At 39.7% G+C, this 23,938-nt stretch overlaps 1 protein-coding gene and 1 long non-coding RNA gene across 4 annotated transcripts in view; one reads left to right on the forward strand and one right to left on the reverse strand.

Annotated features, from left to right (window-relative positions):
* The window catches only part of STPG1 (sperm tail PG-rich repeat containing 1), a 54,371-nt gene that overhangs the window by 2,145 nt on the left and 28,288 nt on the right, over nt 1-23,938 (forward strand). For all 3 annotated transcript variants that reach the window (XM_082464588.1, XM_082464590.1, XM_082464589.1), the window contains exons 2-3: nt 1,740-9,157; nt 16,596-16,714. In XM_082464588.1, the coding sequence (XP_082320714.1) occupies nt 9,085-9,157; nt 16,596-16,714 (192 nt within the window). In that variant the 5' untranslated portion in view covers nt 1,740-9,084. The remainder of the gene's footprint in view (nt 1-1,739; nt 9,158-16,595; nt 16,715-23,938) is intronic.
* On the reverse strand, nt 12,431-21,330 carry LOC309662212. The gene is made up of 2 exons (XR_014264586.1): nt 19,039-21,330; nt 12,431-16,886 (listed from the first exon to the last, which is right to left on the reverse strand). It is a non-coding gene; the product is annotated as an uncharacterized lncRNA (long non-coding RNA).

The following is a 23,938-nucleotide window of genomic DNA, read 5'->3' on the forward strand; positions in this document are numbered from 1 at the left end:
AAACTACTCATGCAAGTCCCATAAAATTCCACATAAAGGTAACAGTATACATGAGGTAGTATATATTGATATACTACAGTAAAATACATGCATAAATATATGAAATATGTGATAATACTATAAGATAAGTAATAAGGGTTTTTTAAAACATAGAGATGGTAGAATGAAAACATGCCTACAGTTGTAGTTTTGTGAGTTAAATCTTTCTAGAATGTAGCTCCTAATGGAAAGAGTTGTATTTAATATTATGAGTACATCTATATACATTATGGATAAAATGTGTCTACTCCTAGTATTCATCCATTCATTCAGTCCACAAATATTTATTGAGCAACTGCTATGTGCCAGGAAACAGACTGGGGATTCAGTGATGAACATCTTATTGATGAAGATCATAAAAAAATATTTTATATATTACATATAAAATATCATGTTGGGTAGTGAAAAGTGCTTTCAGAAAATTAGACAGGGTCAGAGGCTAGAGAGAGATGGGTGGTGCTTCTGAAGAGAGAGTGGTCAAGGAAGTCATCCCAAAGGCAATTTGAGGAGAGGCCCAGATGAATCTGGTGACAGGGCCAGAGGATGGTACCCAGTATAATGAAAGGAGGAATCCCCATGTTACAAGGGTATTGCAGAAGCTGAAGAGGTCCCTTGTGGAGAAGAGAATTAGTCTTTAGGTTGTGGGTTATGACAGCTGCCTTCAAATACCTGAAGAATAGTCATATAGAACAGTGGCTTTCAAACTTTTTGACTGTGACCCATGGTAAGAAATGCATTTTATATTGTGATCCAGCACACATACACATGCACATAACAAACAAAAGCTTCACAAAACACTACAAGCTATGACCTGCATTTCAAAACTCACCAACATGGAAGAGGAGTGAGACTTATTCTGAGCTGATTCACACAGGAACTTTCTAGCAGTTAGAACTACCCAACAGTGAACTGCCTCAGGAATTTTCAAACTGAGTTCTGGGGACCCCCAGCATCCTGTGAAAATTCAAGACAGCCTCAATATTTGCATAGGACTCTATTTGCATAGTACATTGCACAGGACTCTATGCAATGTCCTAATTTTTAAAAAACCAACCATACACACTCAAGGATAGTAAATGTCAACATTTAGCATGTTAACATTTAGTGTGTGCTGCCTTAGAGGTTATTATAGTGGTTCAGAGCAAGCAGAAGTCAGACTTCCTGGGTTCAAAGCCTGATCCCACCTCTTACTCCTGGTGTGACCTTGAGTAAGTCACTTAACCCCTCCCTCTGAATTTCAGTTTTCTCATCTGTAAAATGGGGATAATACCTCACTGGATTATTGTAAGGATTGCGTGAAGTATTCTATACAAGGGATTTAGGAGTGTAGGGGCTCAAGAAATGACAGCTATTCTTTTAAGCTGTTAATATATTATCCCCGTTCATGTATTAAAATCTAATGTTAATACAAGCCTACTGTAGGCTAGGCAGCATTTACTACTTGTGGATCATCGTATTTGATCCTCACAAGCAACTTGAGAGGAAGGTACTGTTACCAATCTCCGTTTATGGAGGAGGAAATGGATTTAAAAGGTCAAGTGACTCATCCAAATCAGAACTATTAAGTGGCAGAACCCAGGACTATTAACCTTGAACAGATGACTGGATACTCTTGATCACTGCACTGGCCCTCACCTGGGAACTGCTTAAACATATGCTGTTGATTAGGAAGGTAGTATATCTTCATTGCTCTTTCTTAGATTCCAGGCCCCTGACATCCTGTCATGAACAGTTATACAAGCAAGTGCACCAGTGAGGCACATCTGCACAGTGCTCCATTCACACCTGGGCTGCACCTTCTCTCATCCTGGCTTCACAGGTATGCAGTAACAAGGCTGGAAAACATTATTAATAGTGTTGTCTTTGGGTGGTAGGAATATGAATTGTTTTTTTAAATCTTTTAAATTTATCTTTCCAAAAATTTGACAATATGTACATATTACCATTGTAATAAGCAGCTTAAATCTCTTCTAATTACTCATAATTCTAGCACACTAATGCATTTAAAAAATAACAGCTTTATTGCAGCTAGGGAAGTAGATGGTTATTACTAAGACAACAACACTGCACTGAGACGTGACAAGTGAATAGTGGCTGCTTTTATAGATCCTAAAAGACATTCTTATACTAGAGTAGTGATTGTGCTATGATCAATATTGACTTGTTTCTGTTGTTTTTAATTTCTTAATTTCTTTGAGTGTGTTGCCAATAATTATATAAAATATTAAGTTTTTAGTATAGATTGTCCACCATAAACGATTGAGAATTGCTGCTGTGAGGGTGATAGAATAAAGTGAAGAGTAAATACTGAAGGAGCAAAGGATTGGTAGAGCATAACATCATTTATTCAATCCTTCATTCCTTAGTATTTATAAATGATGTAAGTTCCTTAGGAAAAAAGGTGAGCAAAATAAAAAGTCTGTTCATGAAAGATTAACTTCTATGAAAATTAAATCATGCTCCTGCTGTTAACAACTAAAAAAACAGAGAAATATAGGAAACACGGTTTTTAGACATTGAACAACAGGGAGCCCAGTACTGTAATCCCTGAGAGAAGAAAAACAAGGTGAGCCCCACAATTGCTCCAGCTTAGTGCTCGGGGCAGTTTCTAGGCCACAGTTCAGGGTGAGGGAAACCTCAGTTTCTGAGCTGGGGAGATAGAAATCGGAGTTCAGGGAGACCAAAGCGGCTGGAATTTACAGGGTAGAACACCATAAGGGAGGGACCTGCACATAAAAAGTTCAGATATAGGAAGAGAGCTCTCCTCAAGTCTTTGGCTGAGGAATGATGGGCACATGCATGAGAAGAAACTAAGACTGGGGAAAGAGCCACCAGAAAGCAGTAGGCTGAACAATTTCTGGGCCTGACACAGAACTGGGACTACTTCATGTTCCCATAAACCAGAATAGAGAGACACTGTATCAGATGAGGATTGATTGGGCAGAGTCTATAGAAATATCATGTCTTAGTAGTGGAGATAAATTATTCCTAGAGTAAAAGCTGCTCTGGATTCACTATAACAAAGCTTAAAAAGCTGGAAAGGAGCATATGGGTCTGTAAGTTACTGGAAATTGTGCCAGAAAAAAAAAATGCAACACTCTACAGAAATACTTCAAAATCCAGTACCCAACAGTGTAAAACTCACAATGTCCAGTGTCCAGTACAAAATTACTGGACATGAAAAATACAGGAAAATAAGACACATATCCAAGAGAAAGAGCAGTCAATATTAGCAGTCCCAGAAATGACAGAGATCATAAAATTAGTAGAAAAGGGGCTTCCCTGGTGGTGCAGTGGTTGAGAATCCGCCTGCCAATGCAGGAGACACGGGTTCGAGCCCTGGTCCGGGAAGATCCTACATGCCGTGGAGCAACTAAGCCCGTGCACCACAACTACTGAGCCTGCGCTCTAGAGTCCTTGAGCCACCACTACTGAAGCCTGCATGCCTAGAGCCCGTGCTTTGTAACAAGAGAAGCCACCACAATGAGAAGTCCACGCACCGCAATAAAGAGTAGCCCCCGCTCACCGCAACTAGAGAAAGCCCGTGTGCAGCAATGAAGACCCAATGCAGCCAAAAATAAATAAATTAAATAAATAAATTTTAAAAAAATTAGTAGAAAAGGACATTAAAGCAGGTATTATAAACATGCTCAAATATGTAAAGGAAAACATGAACATAATGAAGATAGAAATGGAAAATATTTTTAAAAAGGACCCAAATGTAACTTCTAGAGATGAGACATGCAATATTTGAAATAAAAATATAATAGATGGGATTAACAGCAGATTAGAAACTACAGAAGATCATTGAACTTGAAGGCAATATACACTGCCCAAATGAAAGTGGGGGGGAGGGGAAAGAACAGAATCTCAGTGATTGTGGGAAAATATTAAGTAATCTATATACGTATACTTGTAGCTCCAGGAAAGAAACTGGGGTGGGGAAAGGCTGAAAATTTTTTGAAAAAATAATGGCTGAATATTTTCCAAATTTGATGAAAACTATAAATCTGCAGATTCAGGAATTTCAATGAATCCCAAATAGTAAAAACATAAAGAAAATAATAAAATGATGCAGTCATCATCAAAATCAAATTTCTGAATAAAAGTGATAAACAGAAAAACTTAAAAATAGTGGGTAAAAAAGATATATTAGGACTATAAGATAAGAATTACAGTGGATCACTCATCATAAACTATGCAAGTTAGGAGACAATGGAGTAATATATTTTAAAGTTGGGGAGAGGAGGGAAACTGTCAACACAGAATTCTATTACCAATAAAAATGACTAAGAAAATGAAAGAAAAAAAGATTATTTTAGGCAAACAAAAACCTAGAGAATGCATTATCAGAAGACTTGCACTACAAGAAATGTTAAAATAGGTTCTGCAGACAGAAGGAATATGATACCAGACAGAAGCTTAGATAAACCCAAAGAATTAAAGAACACTGACAATGGTAAATATAAAATACATTTTTTCTTATTTTAATCTCCTTAAAAAATGATTGACTGTTTAAATGAAAAATAACACGAGGGACTTCCCTGGTGGCAGCCAATGCAGGGTCATGAGTTCGATCCCTGGTCTGGGAAGATCCCACGTGCCGTGGAGCAACTAAGCCCATGTGCCACAACTACTGAGACTGCGCGCCACAACTATTGAGCCCACACAGTGCAACTACTGAAGCCCGCGCACTCTAGGGCCCGCATGTTGCAACTACTGAGCTGCATTACTGAAGCCTGCGCGCCTAGAGCCCGAGTTCTGCAACAAGAGAAGCCACCACAATGAGAAGCCCGTGCACCACAACACAAAGTAGTCCCCGTTCGCCACAACTAGAGAAAGCCCGCACATAGCAACAAAGACCCAATGTAGCCAAAAAATGAATAAAATTAAAACAAGTCTTTAAAAAAAATAATAACGTGAGATTCATAATACATGTAGAACTAAAATGTATCTCAAAATAACAAAAAGTATGGAATGTGGGAAATGGAAGTATACTATTGTAAAGTTCTTACGTTATATGTGAAGTGGTGTTTTTTTTTACTGTGATAAATTAAAGATGTAAACGCTAAACCTTAAAGCAACTGCTAAAAATAAAATAAGTATAGCTAATAAATCAGCAATGAAGGTAAAATTGAATCATAAGAAATACTCATTTAATCCAAAAGAATGAAGGAGAAAAGGAACAAAGATCAAACAGGAGAATGGTAGATTTAAATCCAACCATATAAATTTTTACATTAAATGTAAAAGTTTTAAACACTCCAATCAAAAAGAGATAACCAGAACAGATTTTAAAAAACCAAGATCCAACTCAAGCATATGTTACCTTTCAGAAACCAACTTTAAATATAAAGACACGGATAGGTTAAAAGTAAAAGGATGCAAAAAGATACAGTTTGCTAACAGTAGTCAAAAGAAAACTGGAGTGACTATATTAATATCAGAAAAAATAGACTTCAGAACAAGGAATATTACCAGGGATAAAAAGGGGCATTTCACAGTGATAAAGGGTTCAATTCACCAAGAAGAGGTAAAAATTATAAATGTGCATGAACCAAACAGTGCTTTAAAATACATAGAGCAAAAACTGACAAAACTTAAAAAAGAAATAAACAAATTCACAATAATATAATGTGGGAGATTTCAACACTTTTCTCTCCATATTGATAGAATGAATAAAGAGAAAATCAATAAGGATATAAAAGACTTGAACAAAATTATCAACCAATTTGACCTAATTGACATTTATTTTAAAAAACCTCCATCCAATAAGAGCAGAAAAACTCAAAATCCCTCCAGCTACTTGGAAATTAAACAGCAGTCTTCCAAATAAACCATATGTCAAAAGATATTATAAGAAAAATAGAAGCTAGTTTAGGAAGAAAATGAAGGCACAACATTTCAACATACATGAGATGCTGTTAAAACAGGGATTAGAGGAAAATTCACAGTATTAAATGCTTATATTAAGAAAGAAGAAAGGTCTAAATTCCATGATTTAAGCTTCCACCTTAAAAAGCTAGAAAAAGAAGAGCAAATAAAGCCTAAAATAAATAGAAAGAAGGAAATAATAATGGTAATAGTAGAAGTAAATGAAATAGAAAACAGAAATGGGAAAAAAATCAATGAAACCCCTTGCTGTTTTCTTTTGAAAAGATCCATAAACCTCTAGCCAGAGGTTTATATCTTTAACAAAAAGATATAAGATGCAAATTACCAATATCAGAAATGAAGGAGGGACATTACTACAGAACTTACAGACATAAAGGATAATAAGGGACTATTATGAACAACCTAATGCCAATAAATTACATGACAGAGATGAAATGGAAAATCTTCCTTGAAAGACACAAATTACCAAAGCTCATTCAAGAAGACATAGATAATCTGAAGACCCTATATCTAACATGCAAATGGAGTTTGTCATTAAAAAAACCTTCCCACTGAAAAAACTCCTGGCCCAAATGGCTTTACTCATAAATTCCATCAAAAAGTTAAGGAAGAGGGCTTCCCTGGTGGCACAGTGGTTGAGAATCTGCCTGCCAATGCAGGGGACACGGGTTCGAGCCCTGGTCTGGGAGGTTCCCACATGCTGCGGAGCAACTAGGCCCGTGAGCCACAACTACTGAGCCTGTGCGTCTGGAGCTTGTGCTCCACAGCAAGAGAGGCCACGATAGTGAGAGGCCCGTGCACTGCGATGAAGAGTGGCCCCCACTCGCCGCAACTGGAGAAAGCCCTCACACAGAAACGAAGACCCAACACAGCCAAAAATAAAATATAAATAAATAAAAATTTAAAAAAAAAGTTAAGGAAGAAATAATACCAATTCTACACAAACTCTTCCACAAAATAAAAGAGAAACTCATTTTATGAAGCCAGCATTACTCTAATACCAAAACCAAAGACATTACAAAAAAGAGAAAACTACAGGCTAATATCTTTCATGAATGCAGATGCAAAAAAATCCTTGACAAAACTTTAGTAAATTGAATTCAGCAATATAAAAAATTGATAGTATATCATGATCAAGTAGAATTTATTCCAGAAATACTAGGTTGTTTTAACATTTGAAAATCGATCAATATAATCCCATAGAATACTCAAAAAGAATAATAATATGATCATTTCCATAGATGCAGAAAAAGTATTTGATAAAATTCAACACCTGTTCTTGTTAAAAACTCTGAAGAAACTAGGATTGGAAGTGATAAAATGCTTTTATAAGAAAACCTACAATTAACATCGTCATACTTAATGTTGAAAATAATTGGAGAAATATACCACGTTACTGGATCATAACACTCGACAAAGTTAAGATATTAATTCTCTCTAAATTGTTTTATAGGTTCAGTGCAATCCCAATTCAAATCCAAAGAGGTTTTTTGGTAGAAATTGACCTGCTAGTTGTATAAATTGCATGGTAATTCGAAAGAGCTTATAAGGGCTAGTACCAATGGTTCCCAGAGGGGAAGTGTGTTGGGGGTGTGGGTGAAATGTGTGAAGGGCATCAACTGTATGGTGATGGATGGTAACTAGACCTGTGGTGGTGATCATTTTGTAGCATACACAGGTGTCAAATTACAATTCTGTACTCCTGAAACTTATATAATAATAACTTTAAAAAGAACTAGTATAGTCAAAATAATTTTGAAAGTGAAGAACAAAGTTGCAACTACCTTGATTTCAAAACTTATAAAGCCAAGATAGTGCGCTGTTGGTATAAGGGTATACATATAGGTCAAAAGAACAGAATTCTTGGACTTTTGATGACTATGCCAAAATAATTCAATAGAGAAAAGGATATTCTTTTCAACAAATGGTGCTAGAACAATTGAATATTTAAATGCAATAAAACAAACCTGACCTATATCTCATGCCAAATAAAAAATTTAATTCAGAATGAATCTTAGACCTAAGCATAATAGCTAAAAGCATAAAACTTCTAGAAGAAAACATAGAAGAAAATATTTGTGACCTTGAGTTAGGCAAAGATTTCTTAGACAAGACAAAAAAGAATCACAAACCATAAAAAAAATAATCGATAAATTCGACCTGATCAAGATTAAAACTTTTGCTTTTGAAAAGACACTGTTAGAAAACGAAAAGGTAAGCCTCAGACTGGGAGCAGATATTTCTAAAACACATATATGATAAAGGGCTTGTATCCAGAATATATTAAGAACTTCTATAACTCAATAGCGAGATAACCCAATTGTTTAAAAAAATAGTCAAGATTTGAACAGACACTTCACCAAAGGAGGTAAACAAATGGCAAATAAGCACATGAAAATATACAAATTAAAATGACAATGAGATACCACTATACAATCACTGGAATGCCTAAAATTAGTAAGACTTACCAAATGTGTTTGTGAGAATGTGTAGCAACTGGAACAAATTATTGACACATGCTACCGCATGGAAGAATCTCAAAAGCATTGTGCGAAGTGAAAAAAAATAGACACAAAACGGTATATACTGTATGATTACACATATATGACATTCTAGAAAAGGCAACTATTGTGACAGAAAGAAAAGCAGTGGTTTCCAGATGCCAGGGTTGGGAGGGTATTGACTGCAAAGAGACATAGGGAGCTTTGGGGTGGGGGGGGGGGATGGATATATTTATATCTTAATTGTTGTGGTATTTTACACAATTGTAAACACTTGCCAAAACTTAAAAATGTACACTTTGAACCGATGAATTATATTGTATGTAAATTATCTCAGTAGAAATAAATTTATAAAATTCAAACCTACAAGAGCTCTGTAAGCAACATCAACAGAGAACACTTACAGAGTTCCTACTACAAGCAGTGCAATGTGTTTGGGATTTGGGGTCGTAGAACTTGGTAAATCTCAGCCTCTACCCACAAGATTTCTCAGTTTATCCTGCAGATACAACAGAACCCAATCAACATACTTACCAAGATTGTGAAGTGATCCCTACAAATGCTGTATTTTGCTGTTTCAGGTGCTTAGAAGAACACACAGTCAAGTTTTTCATCAAACACGTGGAATATATCACAGAACTTTGCTAAGATGGACAATTCCATGCAAAAAGACCAACACTCTGGCAAAAAATATTCCAGGAAGGCTGACAAAGTACAGAAAGGTCTAGTGAATTTTATAACAGAGGTCTTTGGGGACGAGAGCTCCTGACATATGTTCATTTTAGTATGTAAGAGCAAATTTTAGGGGAATATAGTAAATTCTGGGTTATACCCACAAGGCCACTCTTAAGTATATCAAATAGATTGCTTTGGTCATTCTCCCACTGCCTCTAGGGTGATGATTGGGAAGAAACTATGAGAAGAAAGGATGAAGGGGGCAAGAAGGAGGAAGAGATCTTACTTTATTTCCTAAAACTTAACCCAAGCCCCCATTCTGCCAGGTTGTTGGAAAGTTAAACTCCAGCCATTACTGACACAAATGCTATTCCTCCTTATTTCAAGTTTTGGATCTTTCTCAGTGGAAAAAGGTGATGTGATGATGGGAGTCTGGGTGAGGGAGGGGAGAGGTACTCAGATCATGGGTCATGCATCCAGACAGGTGAGAGCTCCACTGTCTCAGCCCATGTATTCCTTTGGTTTTGTTAGTATGTACTAATCCGGGACTACCTCTGGGCTTGGGGAATCATTGCTGAGGCTGGAAACTTCGTTCCAAGATCCTCACTCACTCCACTGCTTTTTCTTTTAGGGGTATTACCACCTCCCTGGTGGGCCTCTAGAGTCCCTGCTGCTCTCAAACCCACAGCTGGACCTCTCTTTCTTCCTCCCATCTTTTGATTTAGTGCTCTCTCTTTTTCTTTAATACTTTAAAATTGAAGCTTAATATATATTCAGAAAACAAATCATAATTGTACAGCTTAATGAATATTCACAAAGAAACCACCACCTATGGAATCACTTCTCAGACCCCGCGATAAACAACAGCATCCCAGAAGCCCTTGTCTTGTCCCTTCCTGGGCATTGTCCCCCTTCTCTGCAAATGTAAACACTACGGCTATCCTGACTTCTAATATCATTAATTACTTTAGTCTGTTTTGAACTTTATATAAATTGGAATCATACAATATGAACTCTTTTCTCTCAGGCTTTTTTCTCTCATGTTTGAGAGATTTAACTCCATGTTTCATGTATCAGTGATTAGTTCATTTTCATTGCCATAACATGGTATAGCATTCTTTGTTGTAATATACCACAATTAGTTTATCCATTATACTATTGAAGGACATCTGGATTGTTTCCTGTTTTAAGGTACTATGACTAAAAGCTTTTATGACTATCCTTGTTCATGTCTTTTGGGACAGATATGTATATATTCCTTGGGTCTATACCTAGGAGAATTGCTGGGTCATAGGGTGTGTTTATGATCAGCTTAGTTGATACCACCAGTTCTCCAAAGTGAGTGCGCCAATGTTACTTCCTTACAAGCAATGTATGATCATTCCAGTTGCTCCACATCCTCACCAACATTTTCAGCTCATAAGGGTTTTAATTTGCATTGTCCTTTGATCAAAAAGATTGAGCACTTTCTCATGTGTTGGCTGACTTTTAGGATATTCTCTTTGGAGAGGTAACTGTTCCAGTTTTTTACCCATTTTTTCTATTGGGTTTTTCTTTTCTTAGGAGTTCTTGAAAACATTCTAGAACTGTATCCGTTTGTTGGCTATAGGTAAAGTATATATCTTCCCTCAAACTGTGACTTTCCTTTACATTCTCTTAATGGTGTGCTAATGAAGAGAAGCTCTTGATTTTACTATAGACCATTTTATCAATATTTTCCCTTATAGTTAGTGTATACATCTGTCCTATTTAAGAAATCTTTGCCTATCCCAAAATAATTTCTTCTAATAACTGTATTATTTTACCTTTCACATCTAGACCTACGATTCACTTGGAATTGTTTGTGTGCATGGTATGAAGATGTCCAAATCTATTGTTTTCAGTATGTATATCCAATTGCCCAGCACCATTTATTGAAAGAGCGTTCTTTTTCTACTACTCCGCGTGCTATCATTGTTGTAAATCATGTCTATGTATATGCAGGTCTGCTTCTGGATTTTTTATGCTGTTCAAATACCACCTCTAATTACTGTAACTTTATAACAAGATTTTTTCTTTTCTAGTATAAGTCCTTCAACTATGTACTATGTTTATCTTGGCTACTCTTGGCCACACTGAATTTCCATATAAATTTTAGAATCATCACATTAATGTCCTAAAAAAATCTTTACTGTCATTTTGATTTAGATTGCATTGATTCTAGCAGTCAAGTTGGGGATAATTTACATCTTTACAATACTGAGTTCTCCAATCCATGTGTATCCTTTCTTTTATTTAAGTCTTCTTAAATTTTTCTCAATAATGTTTTATAGTTTTCTATGTAGAGGCCTTGCATATCTTCTATATATCTATTCTAGGCATTTGATTTTTATGCTCTTGTAAATGGTACTATTTTAATTTCATTTTCTAATTGTTTGCTGCTGGTATAGAAATAAAATTAATTGATTTTTGTATATTGACATTGCTAAATTCAGTTATTACCTCTAATAGGTTATCTACAGATTCTTTTGAAATTTCTCCATATACAATCTTGTCTATGAATGACAGCTTTATTTGCTTCCTTTCTGATCTATGTATTTTTATTTATTTTTCTTGGCCTATGTACTGGTTAAAGTTCTTCAGTACAATGTTGAACAGAAATATGAAAGCAGTCAACCTGGTTTCGTTCTCTATCTCAAGAGAAAGCTTTCAGTATCGTGTTTGGTGTAGGCTTTTGTTATAGATACCTTTTATCAGATTAAGGAAATTTGCTTCTATTTCTAGTTTGCTAGGGTTTTCTTTTAATCATAAAAGAACACTGAATTTTACAAAGTGCTTTCTCCATTTACTAAACAGACACTTTACCAAAAAAAAAAAAAGATAAACAGGTAGCAAATAGCATGTGAAGAGATGCTCAACATCATTAGTCACTAGAGATATGCAAATTAAAGTCACAATGAGATACCACTACACATCTAATGGGATGGCTGGAATTAAAAAGACTGCCCATGGGACTTCCCTGGTGGCGCAGTGGTTAAGAATCCGCCTGCCAATGCAGGGAACACGGGTTCGAGCCCTGGTCCAGGAAGATCCCAAATAAGCCCATGCGCCACAACTACTGAGCCTGCACTCTAGAGCCCGTGGCCACAACTACTGAGCCTATGAGCCACAACTACTGAAGGCCGCACGCCTAGAGTCCGCGCTCCGCAACAAGAGAAGCCACCGCAGTGAGAAGCCCACACACCCCAACGAAGAGTAGCCCCCGCTTGCCGCAACTAGAGAAAGTCCACGTGCAGCAACAGACCCAACACAGCCAAAAATAAATAAATTTATTTATTAAAAAAAAAAAAAGACTGCCCATTGTTGTTGAGGATGTGAAGTAACAATAACTCTCATACACTAATAGTGGAGATATACAAAGATACAACAACTTCGGAGAAGGGTTTGGCAGTTTCTCAAAAAAGTTAAAGTATGATCCAACCATTCCTCTCCTAGGTATTTACCCAAGAGAAATGAAAACTTATGTCCGTTTTAAGAGTTGGGATTGAATGTTGTTAATAGCTTTACTTGTAATACTTCCAATCTAGAAACAATTCAAATTTTCATCAACAATGGATAAAAAAGTGTCACATTTCTATACAATGGAATACTACTCAGCAATAAAAAACAATGAAGTATTGATACTTGAACAACATGGATGAATCTCAAAATAACTGTGCTCAGTGAAAGAAACCAGACAAAAAAGAGTACATATTGTATGATTCCATTCTGCCTCTATTGACATGACCATATAGTTTTTCTTTTTTAATTTGTCAATATGGTGAATTATATTAATCGTCAAATGTTAACCTATCTTTGGATCACTGGGATAAACCTCATTTGATCATGATGTATTATCTTTTTTATGTATTGTTGAGTTTCATTTGCTAACATTTTTATAAGAATTTCTGCATGTATATTTATGAGGGTTAATGATCTATAGCGATTCCCTCTCACCTCCTGTAATGACTCTGTCTGGCTTTGGTAACACGGTAGTAACTGGCCTCATAAAATGATTTGGGAAATTTCTTTTTCTCTTCAGTTTTCTAGGATAGATTGTATAGAATTGATAGGTGGAGTGTTCTATAAATATCAGTTAGGTCAAGTTAGGTAATAGTATTGTTCAAGTCGTGTATGTCTATTGATCTTCTATCTACTTGCTTAAATTATTGAGGGAGGGATTTTGAAATCTCTGACAATTATTGTGGAATCTTCTATTTCTTCGGGCAGTTCTATCAGTTTTTATTTCCTGTATTTTGAATTTCTTGTTATTGAGTATATCAGTGCTTAGAATTGTTATATTCTCTTGAGGAACTGACCGCTTTATCATTATGAAATTACCCTCTTTATTGCAGGTAATATTTTTTGCTCTGCAATCTGCTTTGTCTGATATTAATACCTAGCTTTCTTTTGATAGCATAGTGTATCTTTTCCCCATACTTTTACTTTTAACCTATTCCTGGGTTTATATTGAGTATATTTCTTGTAGACATCATGTAGTTAGGTCTTTCTTTTTTATCCAATCCAACCATCTCTGTCTTGTAATTGGGATGTTTAGACCATTTAAATTTAATGTGATTATTGGTGTGTGAGTTTAAGCCTACCATCTATCTATTTGCTTTCTATTTGTCCCATCTGTTCTTTATTTACATTTTGTGAATTCTTTTGTATTGAATATTTTTTTGTTTCTATTTTGTCTACTTTGTTGGCATTTTAGGAATAACTCTTTGCAGTGTTTTCTTCGTGGTTGCTTTAGAGCAAGGGTTGGCAAACTTTGGCCCTTGGGCCTAATCTGACCTGTTGCCTGTTTCTATAAATAAAATTTTATTGGAACATAGTTACCTCTATTTGTTTATGTGTTGTCTGTGGCTCTTTCACTCTATAATGGCAGAGCTGAATGGTTGCAACAGAGACAATATAGCCTGCAAAGCCTTAAATATTTACTATGGCTATGGCCCTTTGTAGAAAAAGTTTGCTGATCTGTACTACAGAGTTTATAATATACATCATTAATTTTATCACATTCTACCATCAAGTGATATTATTACACTTCACACATAGTAGAAGAACCTTACAACAGTATATTTTAATTTTTTCTTTCCTTGCCTTTGCACTGTTGCTGTCAAATATCTTACTTCTACATACGTTATAAATGTCACAATAGTGTTACTATTTTTGCTTTAAATAGTCAATTATTTAAAAAATGATTTAAATTTTATGTTTATATCTAAATGTATCAATTTATACTCAGGGTTCTACATTTTACATTTACCTACATATTTATTAGTTCCAGAGCTCTTCATTCCTTTATGTAGATCCAGATTTCCAACCGGTATCATTTTTCTCTTGCCTGAAGGACTCCCTCCATTTCTTGTAGTTCCAGGTTACTGGTGATTAATTCTTTTAGTTTTTGTATATCTTCAAAAGTCTTTATTTTGCTTTCATCTTTGAGAGATATTTTTACAGGGTACAGGATTTAGGGCGATAGTTTTTCCCTTCTGGTGCCTTAACAGATGTTGTTTCTGATGGTCATCTGCTGTTATTCTTGTATTTGTTGCTTTGTGTGTAATGTGTCTTTTTTTCTCTGCCTGATTTTATGATTTCCTATCACTTTTAAAAGGCAATTTGATGGGGACTTCCCTGGTGGTGAAGTGGTTAGGACTCTGTGCTTCCACTGCAGGGGGCACAGGTTCAATCTCTGGTCAGGGAACTGGGATCCCCACATGCTACGTGGTGAGGCCAAAAACTTTTAAAAAATAAATAAAAAGTATAAAAACAAAAAGCAATTTGATTATTATGTGCCTTGGTGTAGTTAAATTCCTGTTTCATGTGCTTGAGTTTCACTGCCTTTCTTTGATCTGCAGGTTTATGTTTTTTTAAATCAAATCTGGAAAATTTCAGCCACTTTTTTCTTGAAATATTTTTTTCTATTTCCTCTCTCCCACCTCTCTTCTTTGGAACGTATATTAGGCTCCTTGAAGCTTTCACAAAGCTCATTGACACTCTGTATTTTTTATTCCTTTTTCTCTCTGTGTTTTGTTTTGAACAGTTTGTATTTCAATGTCTTCAAGTTCACTAGTCTTTTTTCTGCAGTGTCTAGTGTATTTTTAATCTCAGACTTTTTAGTTTTCATCTGTAGAAGTTTGATTTGGATCTTCTTTATATCTTCCATGTACCTACTTAATAAGTTCAATCTTTTTTCCAGCTTCTTGAACATATCAAATGCAATTATTATTGTAATAATGTAATGTTCTTGTATTCTGTCATCTATATCATTTCTGAGTTGGATTTGATTGATTATTTATTTTCTCCTCATTGTGAATTGTATTTTTTCCCTTCTTTGTATGCCCATTAATTTTTTATCAAATGCCAGTTATTTTTACCTGTTGGGTACTGTATATTTTAGTAGTCCTATGAATTCTTGTGCTTTGTTCTGGGATGCAGTGAAATTACTTGGGAAGTTTGATCTTTTCAAGTCTTGCTTTTAAGCTTTGTTAGCTGGAACCAGAGAAGCATTTAGCCTAGGGGTAATGTTACCCTATTTCTGAGGCAAAACCCTTCTGCATATTCTCCTTGTGTTCCATGAATTATGAGGTTTTCCACTCTGACTTGTGGGAACAGGAGCTATTTCTGTTCCCAGTGTTCAGGTATTGTTTACCCTAACTTTTTAAGGTAAATCTTCCGCCAGCCTTGGGGAGTTTTCTCACATTCCTGGGCTGATTGATACTCAGGAAACTACTTGAGGGCAACCTAGTGCAGGTCTCCGGAACTCTTTCTCTGTATAGCTCTCTCTTCTCTGGTTCTCTGCACCATTCATTGGGAGTGGAAGGAAGGAAAAGGGGAAGTTTGTATATCATTTATACATCACAACCCAGACATATAAAATTTTAACTTGATTTTCTATAAATGATCCCCTTCTGCTTTTTCACCCCAAGTATGCTCAAAGCAGAAACCTAAACTTACACTTGTGTTGCACTGTGTCCTGAAGAATGAGAGCAAGCCCCACTCTGCTCTGGGATTTCCTGACCTCTCTGTATCTTTATGGTGCTTCGCTGATCTGTGACTCTGGGCTGAGGATGAGTGAGGACTCTTGCTCTGTCCCCCTGCCTGGCTCTCTTCCAAGGCTGCCCCAAATGGTTTTGTGTCCCTTTCCTCCTTGGCAAGAACGCCTTTCCTGTCGGATCCTTCCTCTTCCCTTGATGCTATGCTTCAGCTGTGTGACCAAGTCTCACTAGTTTAAGAGCTGGAGGTGCTTGGGAGGGGGTGGGGATGGCGGGGCGGGAACCAATAAATTACCAAGAGGGTATTTAAAAAAAAAAAAAATTCAGTTTCATGTTTATCTCTTGTCAACAGGCAAGTTTCTCTTTTTATTCCATTTAAAATAAAATGTTAACAGATAGCTCTGTGTTTTGTGCATTCGTCAGTTCTGTGTTTTGTGCTATTTTTTATTCTATTTTTGTTGTTTAGGTTTTACTGCTGCGTATCCAACACAATCCTCCATTCCTTTTAAATATCAGCCTTCCAGAATTCCAGAATCAGAAAAAAAAGGATTTAATAGTCAAGCCAAGAGGTTTTACCATAAAAAGGTAATGGCGTTGTCTTAGAGATGCTTTACTTTTAGTCTGGATTTTAGCCTCAGGGGACAGACACGTGAGTCTGGCTGGTGCGTCTGTCTCTGTGACCAGTAGAGGGCAGTGTCATCCAAGGAGCTGCAGCACCCTCTCCAGCCGTGTGCTCTGATTGGGCTGTAGGAATGAGCTGGAAAGATATTAAATCCAGTGGAAAACATGTCTGGACTTATGGGGCCACACTGAAACCAAACATTTTTTAACAAGAAATGTATTTTTAAAATTACTATAAAAATCAAAAATGCAAAAATCCCAGACGTATGAATAAAAGATAAAAATCCTTTCCTCCTCCCTCCCCCCAACCTCACTCAAAACATGACAGGAAGAACAAGACTTTCTTCAAATAACATAAAAGGAAAAATAAACGTGTCTAATAAACGTAAAATTACCTTTGTGATGACACCCCCCCCCCTTTTTTTAAGCTTCCTTTGACAATGTGTTAGAACTGTTCCTGCATTTCCCCCTTCCTTACCCTCTTCCCCAAATATCTGTGTCTCTTTTTCTCTTTGATCTGGAACGTTCTGCTTGGGTCCTGGTGGGTCCTCACCTAACTTCTGTAATTCTACTGGCTGAAAGCCCAGGTCTGATGTTCTCCCCTCTCACCAGCAGGGGGCGGAAGCAACTCGCAGACGCAAGAGTCTTTTAACATCTTCATTCCTTTTTTCGTTTAACTAGGACCTTTAGAATAACATTCTTTTGGAGGAGTCATCATGTCAGTTACCTTTTGCTGCATTCTACAAATGTTTTTCATCCTATCCCCTCGCCAAGATGGCGAGAGGGGATGGGGAGATCTGGGTCCTGAACGCAGGTGACTCCTCCGCAAGCCCAGTGCCCCTTGGCCTGTTTCCTCCTTTGTAAACAAGAGCGCTGAGCTAGAGAATGTTTAAGTTCCCTCCACTTCTGATATTTTAGGATTCCAAGAATGCAAATAGTAAAGAATATAGTGTGTGTGTACGCACACACATATATTTTTAATTACTTGTAGGTTTTCTCCAACGGTGATAAATAAGCTATCCGCTCAGGAGTTTCCTCTCTATGTTTTAACTGTCCATCTGTCTCTCTGTCTCTTTTTTGTCTGGTTTTCCATTTGTCAATTTACCGATAATATACTGTCCATCTCTCAGATATCTGCAGCCAACCTCCAATAAAAATAATGACAGCCACCATTTACCGATCCCTACTATGCGTGAAACCAGTTTTAGACCATATTTCTAATCCTCTGAACAATGCTAAGAGGAAGGGTTTATACCTTAATTTAACAGAAGAGGAAACCCGGGCTTAGGGAAGTTAAATGACCCACCCGAGGTCTCACAATGCACGGTTTGACACATAAGAGGCCCCACATGACTATCTGCTGAATCAACGTTGAAAGAATTAGACCTCAAACCCAGGCCCAGCTCACTCCTAAGCCTCATGCTCTGTCCACACATGGCACCACACCTCCCTCTGTGGCCCGCAAACCCATCAAGTCCATCTATGAAAGTCAGCGAGTGCATTTCTGAAAATGCCTCCGCCAAACAGACCAAGCTCAAGATAGGGGAAGATGTCGTGTGTGTAGGCCCCATTCTACATGATCACGTTCTGAAGACTCAAATCCAGAAACTGAATGGTCTGGAGTTTAAAGTTTGCATTTTAAATGACTATTACTTTTCAGAAATTTTTCTGCTGAAGGAACCAAGGTGGCAGCCAGCAAAAGCTATAGGCAGCATCCGCTATAGAGAGAAATAGCTCAGAAATTTGATTAGTACTTTTCAAACGTGGTTGCGTTGGTTTGACGATGTGAAAACATTCATCTAAGCATTTGAAAGCATTTTGTAAATAAGTATGGAATTTTTTGGAATGGGCATGGGATCCATAAACCCTGTCGCCTGGGTTCTGCTCCGTTACTAGCTGACTGGGTTTAGACTAATCGCTTGACTTTTCTGGGCTTCAGTTTCCTCATCTGAAATGTACAGTTTGGATTATTATACATTTTTAGGTTCTTCAAGCTATAAAAACAGGAAGAAAATGTCTTATTGCCTGCTCATTATTCTCATTCTTCCTGAGAGAAATGGGCATTGAGAAGTTAAGAATTCTGTTTAACATCACCCAATAATTTAGTGAGGCAATGCAAATTAAAAGCAGATTTTAAAACTCTGGTGTCTCACCACCCTTCTTATGACATTAATCGTACACACCCTGCGCCTCATCTCATGACTTGGTTGTGTCCTCACATTCGTTCTGTGACCCATCTAGCACACCTTTAACACAGAGAATCAGTGCCCTCTGAAATGTGCACTTACCTTATCAGTCTGACTTTGGAGAGAAACTTCAGGGCCTCGTTGCCCAGCTCACATTCCCCGTGAGAATCTGACTGCTGCATATGAGGAATCCTTCACTGAGCTCGGTGTCCGGACTGGCAATTTTGGCTGCTAGAAATGAAGTCTGCTTGCCTGAACATTTTACAGTTATTTACAGATGTGCTGCTGACACTGGGTGCATGAAGAGACACGCCTAATCTGGTACCGAGCATAGCCCAGCCACCCGAGGGATATTTTCCTCCCCCACCTCCCGATTCTGTCCCCATGCCACCCTGGATTGTGGTCACTATTTCCCAAGCTGTGTAACACTAAGGACACTCCCTTAAAGTCTTTGCATCTCTGTTTCCTCATCTTAAAAATAAGGATGTTATAATAGGTAGGCCCTTGCCAGGGATTACTATTCCATGATCCTAAACCTGATTAATCCCTTCCAGGCACACATGAAGGGATACTGGTAGGATACAGACACCCTTTCCTCTAGACGCACAGTTTTAAAATACATGTTAATTTCAGACATAGCCTGACAGCAAATCCACCCTCCCCAGCGGTAAGCAGGACAGTGTTTAATTTGTGGTGAAATTGTACAAAGTTAATACGGTTCACTTATTACCTTGATAAGGCACCAGACCAGGGATATTTTTTAATGAATTTTTTTTTAAATTTATTTATTTTTGGCTGTGTTGTGTCTTCGTTTCTGTGCGAGGGATTTCTCTAGTTGCAGCGAGCGGGGGCCACTCTTCATCGCGGTGCGCGGGCCTCTCACTGTCGCGGCCTCTCTTGTTGCGGAGCACAAGCTCCAGACACGCAGGCTCAGTAGTTGTGGCTCACAGGCTTAGTTGCTCCGCGGCATGTGGGATCTTCCCAGACCAGGGCCCGAACCCATGTCCCCTGCATTGGCAGGCAGACTCTCAACCACTGTGCCACCAGGGAAGCCCATGAATGTTTTAATGTCAGAGATTTTTCAATGAAAGGAAGTTCAGTTTGCAGAGACCGCCATGTTCAAGGGGATAATTTCCCCACATGTGCACTCAGCTGCGTGTTTGAACCACAGTGGGGTCTGCCCGACCTTCCTGCTCTAGAAGCCTGACCTCTTCCATATCAGTCATCAGCACCCCTTCCTCAGGGGTCTGCAGGACACGCTGGTGGAAATCGCAAACACTTGGCTGGCACAGACGGTGTGCCAGGCTCCCCTTGAAGATGTTGCCTTTATGAACTCATTTAATCCCCATAATCGATTACCCTGGGAGCTAAGTCCCGTTATTATCCCCACTTTTCAGATAATGACTCTGAGACACAAAGAGGGTTAAGTAAGTGGCACAGCCAGGGTCAGGCCGAGTGAGGACGACCTGGCAGCAGCTCCAGGCTCCCACACTGCTTCCTGGCGTCTCCCGGGTGGAAGCCGGCACACCCTCCCCTGAATGCCCGAGCACCTTCGGCTTGGCAGGGTGGTAATGGGCATGCACATCTTGTCTCCACCCGACCGGAGCTCCTCGGGCAGCAGTCATTGTCCTTTCCAGACCCCCAAAGCCCCTCAAAAGTGGGTCGAATGAATGATCCCAACTCAAGTCTACGAGCCACGAGAACTTGTCCCATCCATCTTGCATTGCTTTGCTGCGTCTCCTGCATCCCATTCCTAGAACATCTAAGCTGCCAACCGCCTGTATCCTGGTGCCCCCGCCCGGGCCCTGGCCCACAGCAGACTTCAGTGTGTGCTTGGTGAATTGAGTCTTGGCCCACATTCCACTCAGGGGATTTCAAGGGCCTGCTAATGAGCTGACACCAGCGTTAACAAAGAGGAGGGCTCTGCAAAAGAGGAGCACGGGTGCTCAGAGACGATACTGATGTGAACCGATGCTTTGAGAATGCAGGTTTGGCTTCTCTTGTCTGACCGTGCTTCCAACCCAGCCAGGCCAGCGATGGGCAAAGACCTGGTCCCCATTTTCATCTGCCCAGGTGGCCAGTGTCCCTGGGCTTCCCCCACACCTGCTCTTCACCTGGGCCACTAAGAAACAATCTCCTCAAGAGAACTCATCCCAGTTTTCCTGGTTGCTCCCTGAGGGCACCCAGGGATCTTTCATCTCTGAGATCCCCATTCTGAACAAAAAAGTGTCATTTTCTTGCTTGAAGTACGCTCCCTGCCTCTCCCTTCTCCTCTGCTATCAGAGGCGTGGAAACTTTGATGCCAGACATTAGTGTATGGAGTTGGGGCGGGGAGAGGGGAGAAAGCAGAAAGGAGGAAGGGTGTCTTACAAGGGGCACTTCTCGGGGTTGTAGACAGTTTGAACCAGAAGGGCTTCAGTGACCCCGAAATCCCTGGGCTCAGCAGAGGGGCCCCATCTGTGACAGCATCCCATGCTGAGGCCCGTCGGTGGAGCGGGTAAAGGGGACTTGCTGCCAACTCGGGCCCCCTTTCCCTGAGCTCCTCATGGAGGCCCGGAGTGGGGTTGAAAACTGTAGATCTCCACACCCGCACTTGCCTCTTTGCAGGTTCACAGATGAGGGGGCTGAGGCCCAGGGAGGGGACGTGCCCTGGGGGCAGACACTGGCTCTCCTGTCTTCTGGCCCATGCTATCACCACTTTGGCCACATCAGCCTGACAAAAGGGTGGATGGATGCATTGTCCTGAGACCCTCAGACCAGAGGCATTTGTAAAAGGAACTTGTTCCCGCAGGAACCCCAAATTCCTGGGCACTTTTGCCAGTGGGTTAACCACTAGACAGGGCTCTGTTTCCACCTCAGGCGTGTCTTCCTCCTGTTATATACCGCTAGCCCTTCCGCAGACTCTTAGTTTTCATTCATCTCGTGCACTGCTGAGAACCCAGCTGGCCACCCCCAAAATAGACCAAAGCAGGGCGGAGCATCCCTGAAGAGTCAAAAGGCAGCTCTAGTGTTGTGGGCTTTGGCCAATGATCCAGCAGAGACCGCATTTTCCAACCTGGAAATGGGTTGACAAACCTGAAAGTCTTAATTGGACAGAATCTATGAAATCGGGACTAGAAAATCCAGGCTGTGTGCATATGTGACTGGGTCCAGGTTGTGGACATCAGGCCCTCCCGTACCCTAAGGAGCTGTCTGGGGTGAGGGGGTCAATGCCCTGCGCCCTCTCTTCCTCTCCTCCTCATGACCTCTCTAAACCTATCCCAAGGTCAAGTGAATGTCAATCTGTGTCCTGCCCTTGGCACGTGCTGCCCATTTGGGACTTTAATCCTTCAAAAGAGCTCTCAAAGTGCATTTCCACCAAATGTTGCGCAGCAACATCAGCCAATCATCTCTTGCTCCATCTCACCCTGAGGGTCTTTAGCCGCCAAGGGAAGGTCCTGGCTCCCTTGAGGCTGTTGTGGCAACTTGAGGACTGGTAATGCGGCTGATGGGACGTGCATTGACTCATTCAGTCCTCGCGTGCACAGGGGACAACGGGTGTCGCCCTGGCCCAGAGCTCCCCGTAGAACACACAACAGGCAGTCAGCAGAGCTCAAATGAATAGTTCTCTTCCCTCCTCCCTCCCCACACCCATTTTATTCGGTTGGTTTATTTGGTTTTTGCCTTCTGGGGTGGTCTCGGCCAAGAAGCCAAGGGCTGGCTGAGTTCACACCAGTTTTGACTTGGATTCTCCTCTCTGGGAGATGCTGAGAGGCCAGAACTCATCAACCTCATGTAACATTAGTCACATGAGCTGTTATCCCAGAGGCCAAAGGTTGGACTTTTATTGCCCTCCCAGGGAGCCATCCACCACCTCTAGCTTTTGCAGGAGAAAGCTTGAACTCCCTGCAGCTGGACCTTTCCCTCTAGGCAGCTTTGAAACTTACTTGGTGTGGAGCGCAGGTGGTGGTTTGCTGGTAAACCAGCTCTCTCCTCCACAAAGAAAGTTCTGATGTAGAGCATTGGCCAATCTCTGTGGTGTAAATACCACCCCTCACCCTGGTCAATTTCAAGCTACCACGAGCAACATTTCTGAATATTTAACAGTTGCCCTCATGAGCCGCCACTGGCAAGCCCCAGCATCCTGCTGCCTGGAGGACCCTTCCTGGATATTCATTAAGAGCAAATAGGCAGCACGCGCTCCCTCCAGGCTAAGAGGTGACAGTTCTCTTCCTATTTGTCCTGGAGTCAAAACAGTTTGCAATGTGGTAGAATTAAAATGTGATTAAGGTCCAGTAGGGTTGCCAGATTTAGCAGATAAAAATACAGGATTCTTAATTTAGAATTTCAGATAGGGGCTTCCCTGGTGGCGCAGTGGTTGAGAATCTGCCTGCCAATGCAGGGGACACGGGTTCGAGCCCTGGTCTGGGAAGATCCCACATGCCGCGGAGCAACTAGGCCCGTGGGCCACAACTGCTGAGCCTGCGCGTCTGGAGCCTGTGCTCCGCAACAAGAGAGGCCGCGACAGTGAGAGGCCCACGCACCGCGATGGAGTGGCCCCTGCTTGCCGCAACTAGAGAAAGCCCTCGCACAGAAACGAAGACCCAACACAGCCAAAAATAAATAAATAAATTAATTAATTAATTAATTAATTAAAATAAAAAGAAGATCATGCCTTCCTTCCAACCCCTTAAAAAAAAAAAAGAATTTCAGATAAATAACAAACTACTTTAGTATAAGTATATCCCAAATATTGATTGGGACCTACTTATACTAAAATAGCTTTTTGTTGTTTATCTGAAATTCACATTGAACTGGGCAGGGTGGGATGGAGCCGCCTTGCAGGCTTGTGTTTTATCTGGCAACCCTAGATCCTCAGACACATATAGGTGCCCAGAAAATTCTTGTGGGCTGATGCTGGTGTTGGGAGTGTGGCAGTAGACTGGGGGCTGGAGATGTCCAAGACTGTTCATTCTTTAAATCTAGAAGAGTCGCAGTTTACATTTCCTGCTTCAGCTTTCCC

This window comes from Balaenoptera physalus, assembly GCF_965194825.1.
Source record: "Balaenoptera physalus genome assembly, chromosome: 1".
NCBI classification, from domain to species: Eukaryota; Metazoa; Chordata; class Mammalia; order Artiodactyla; family Balaenopteridae; genus Balaenoptera; species Balaenoptera physalus.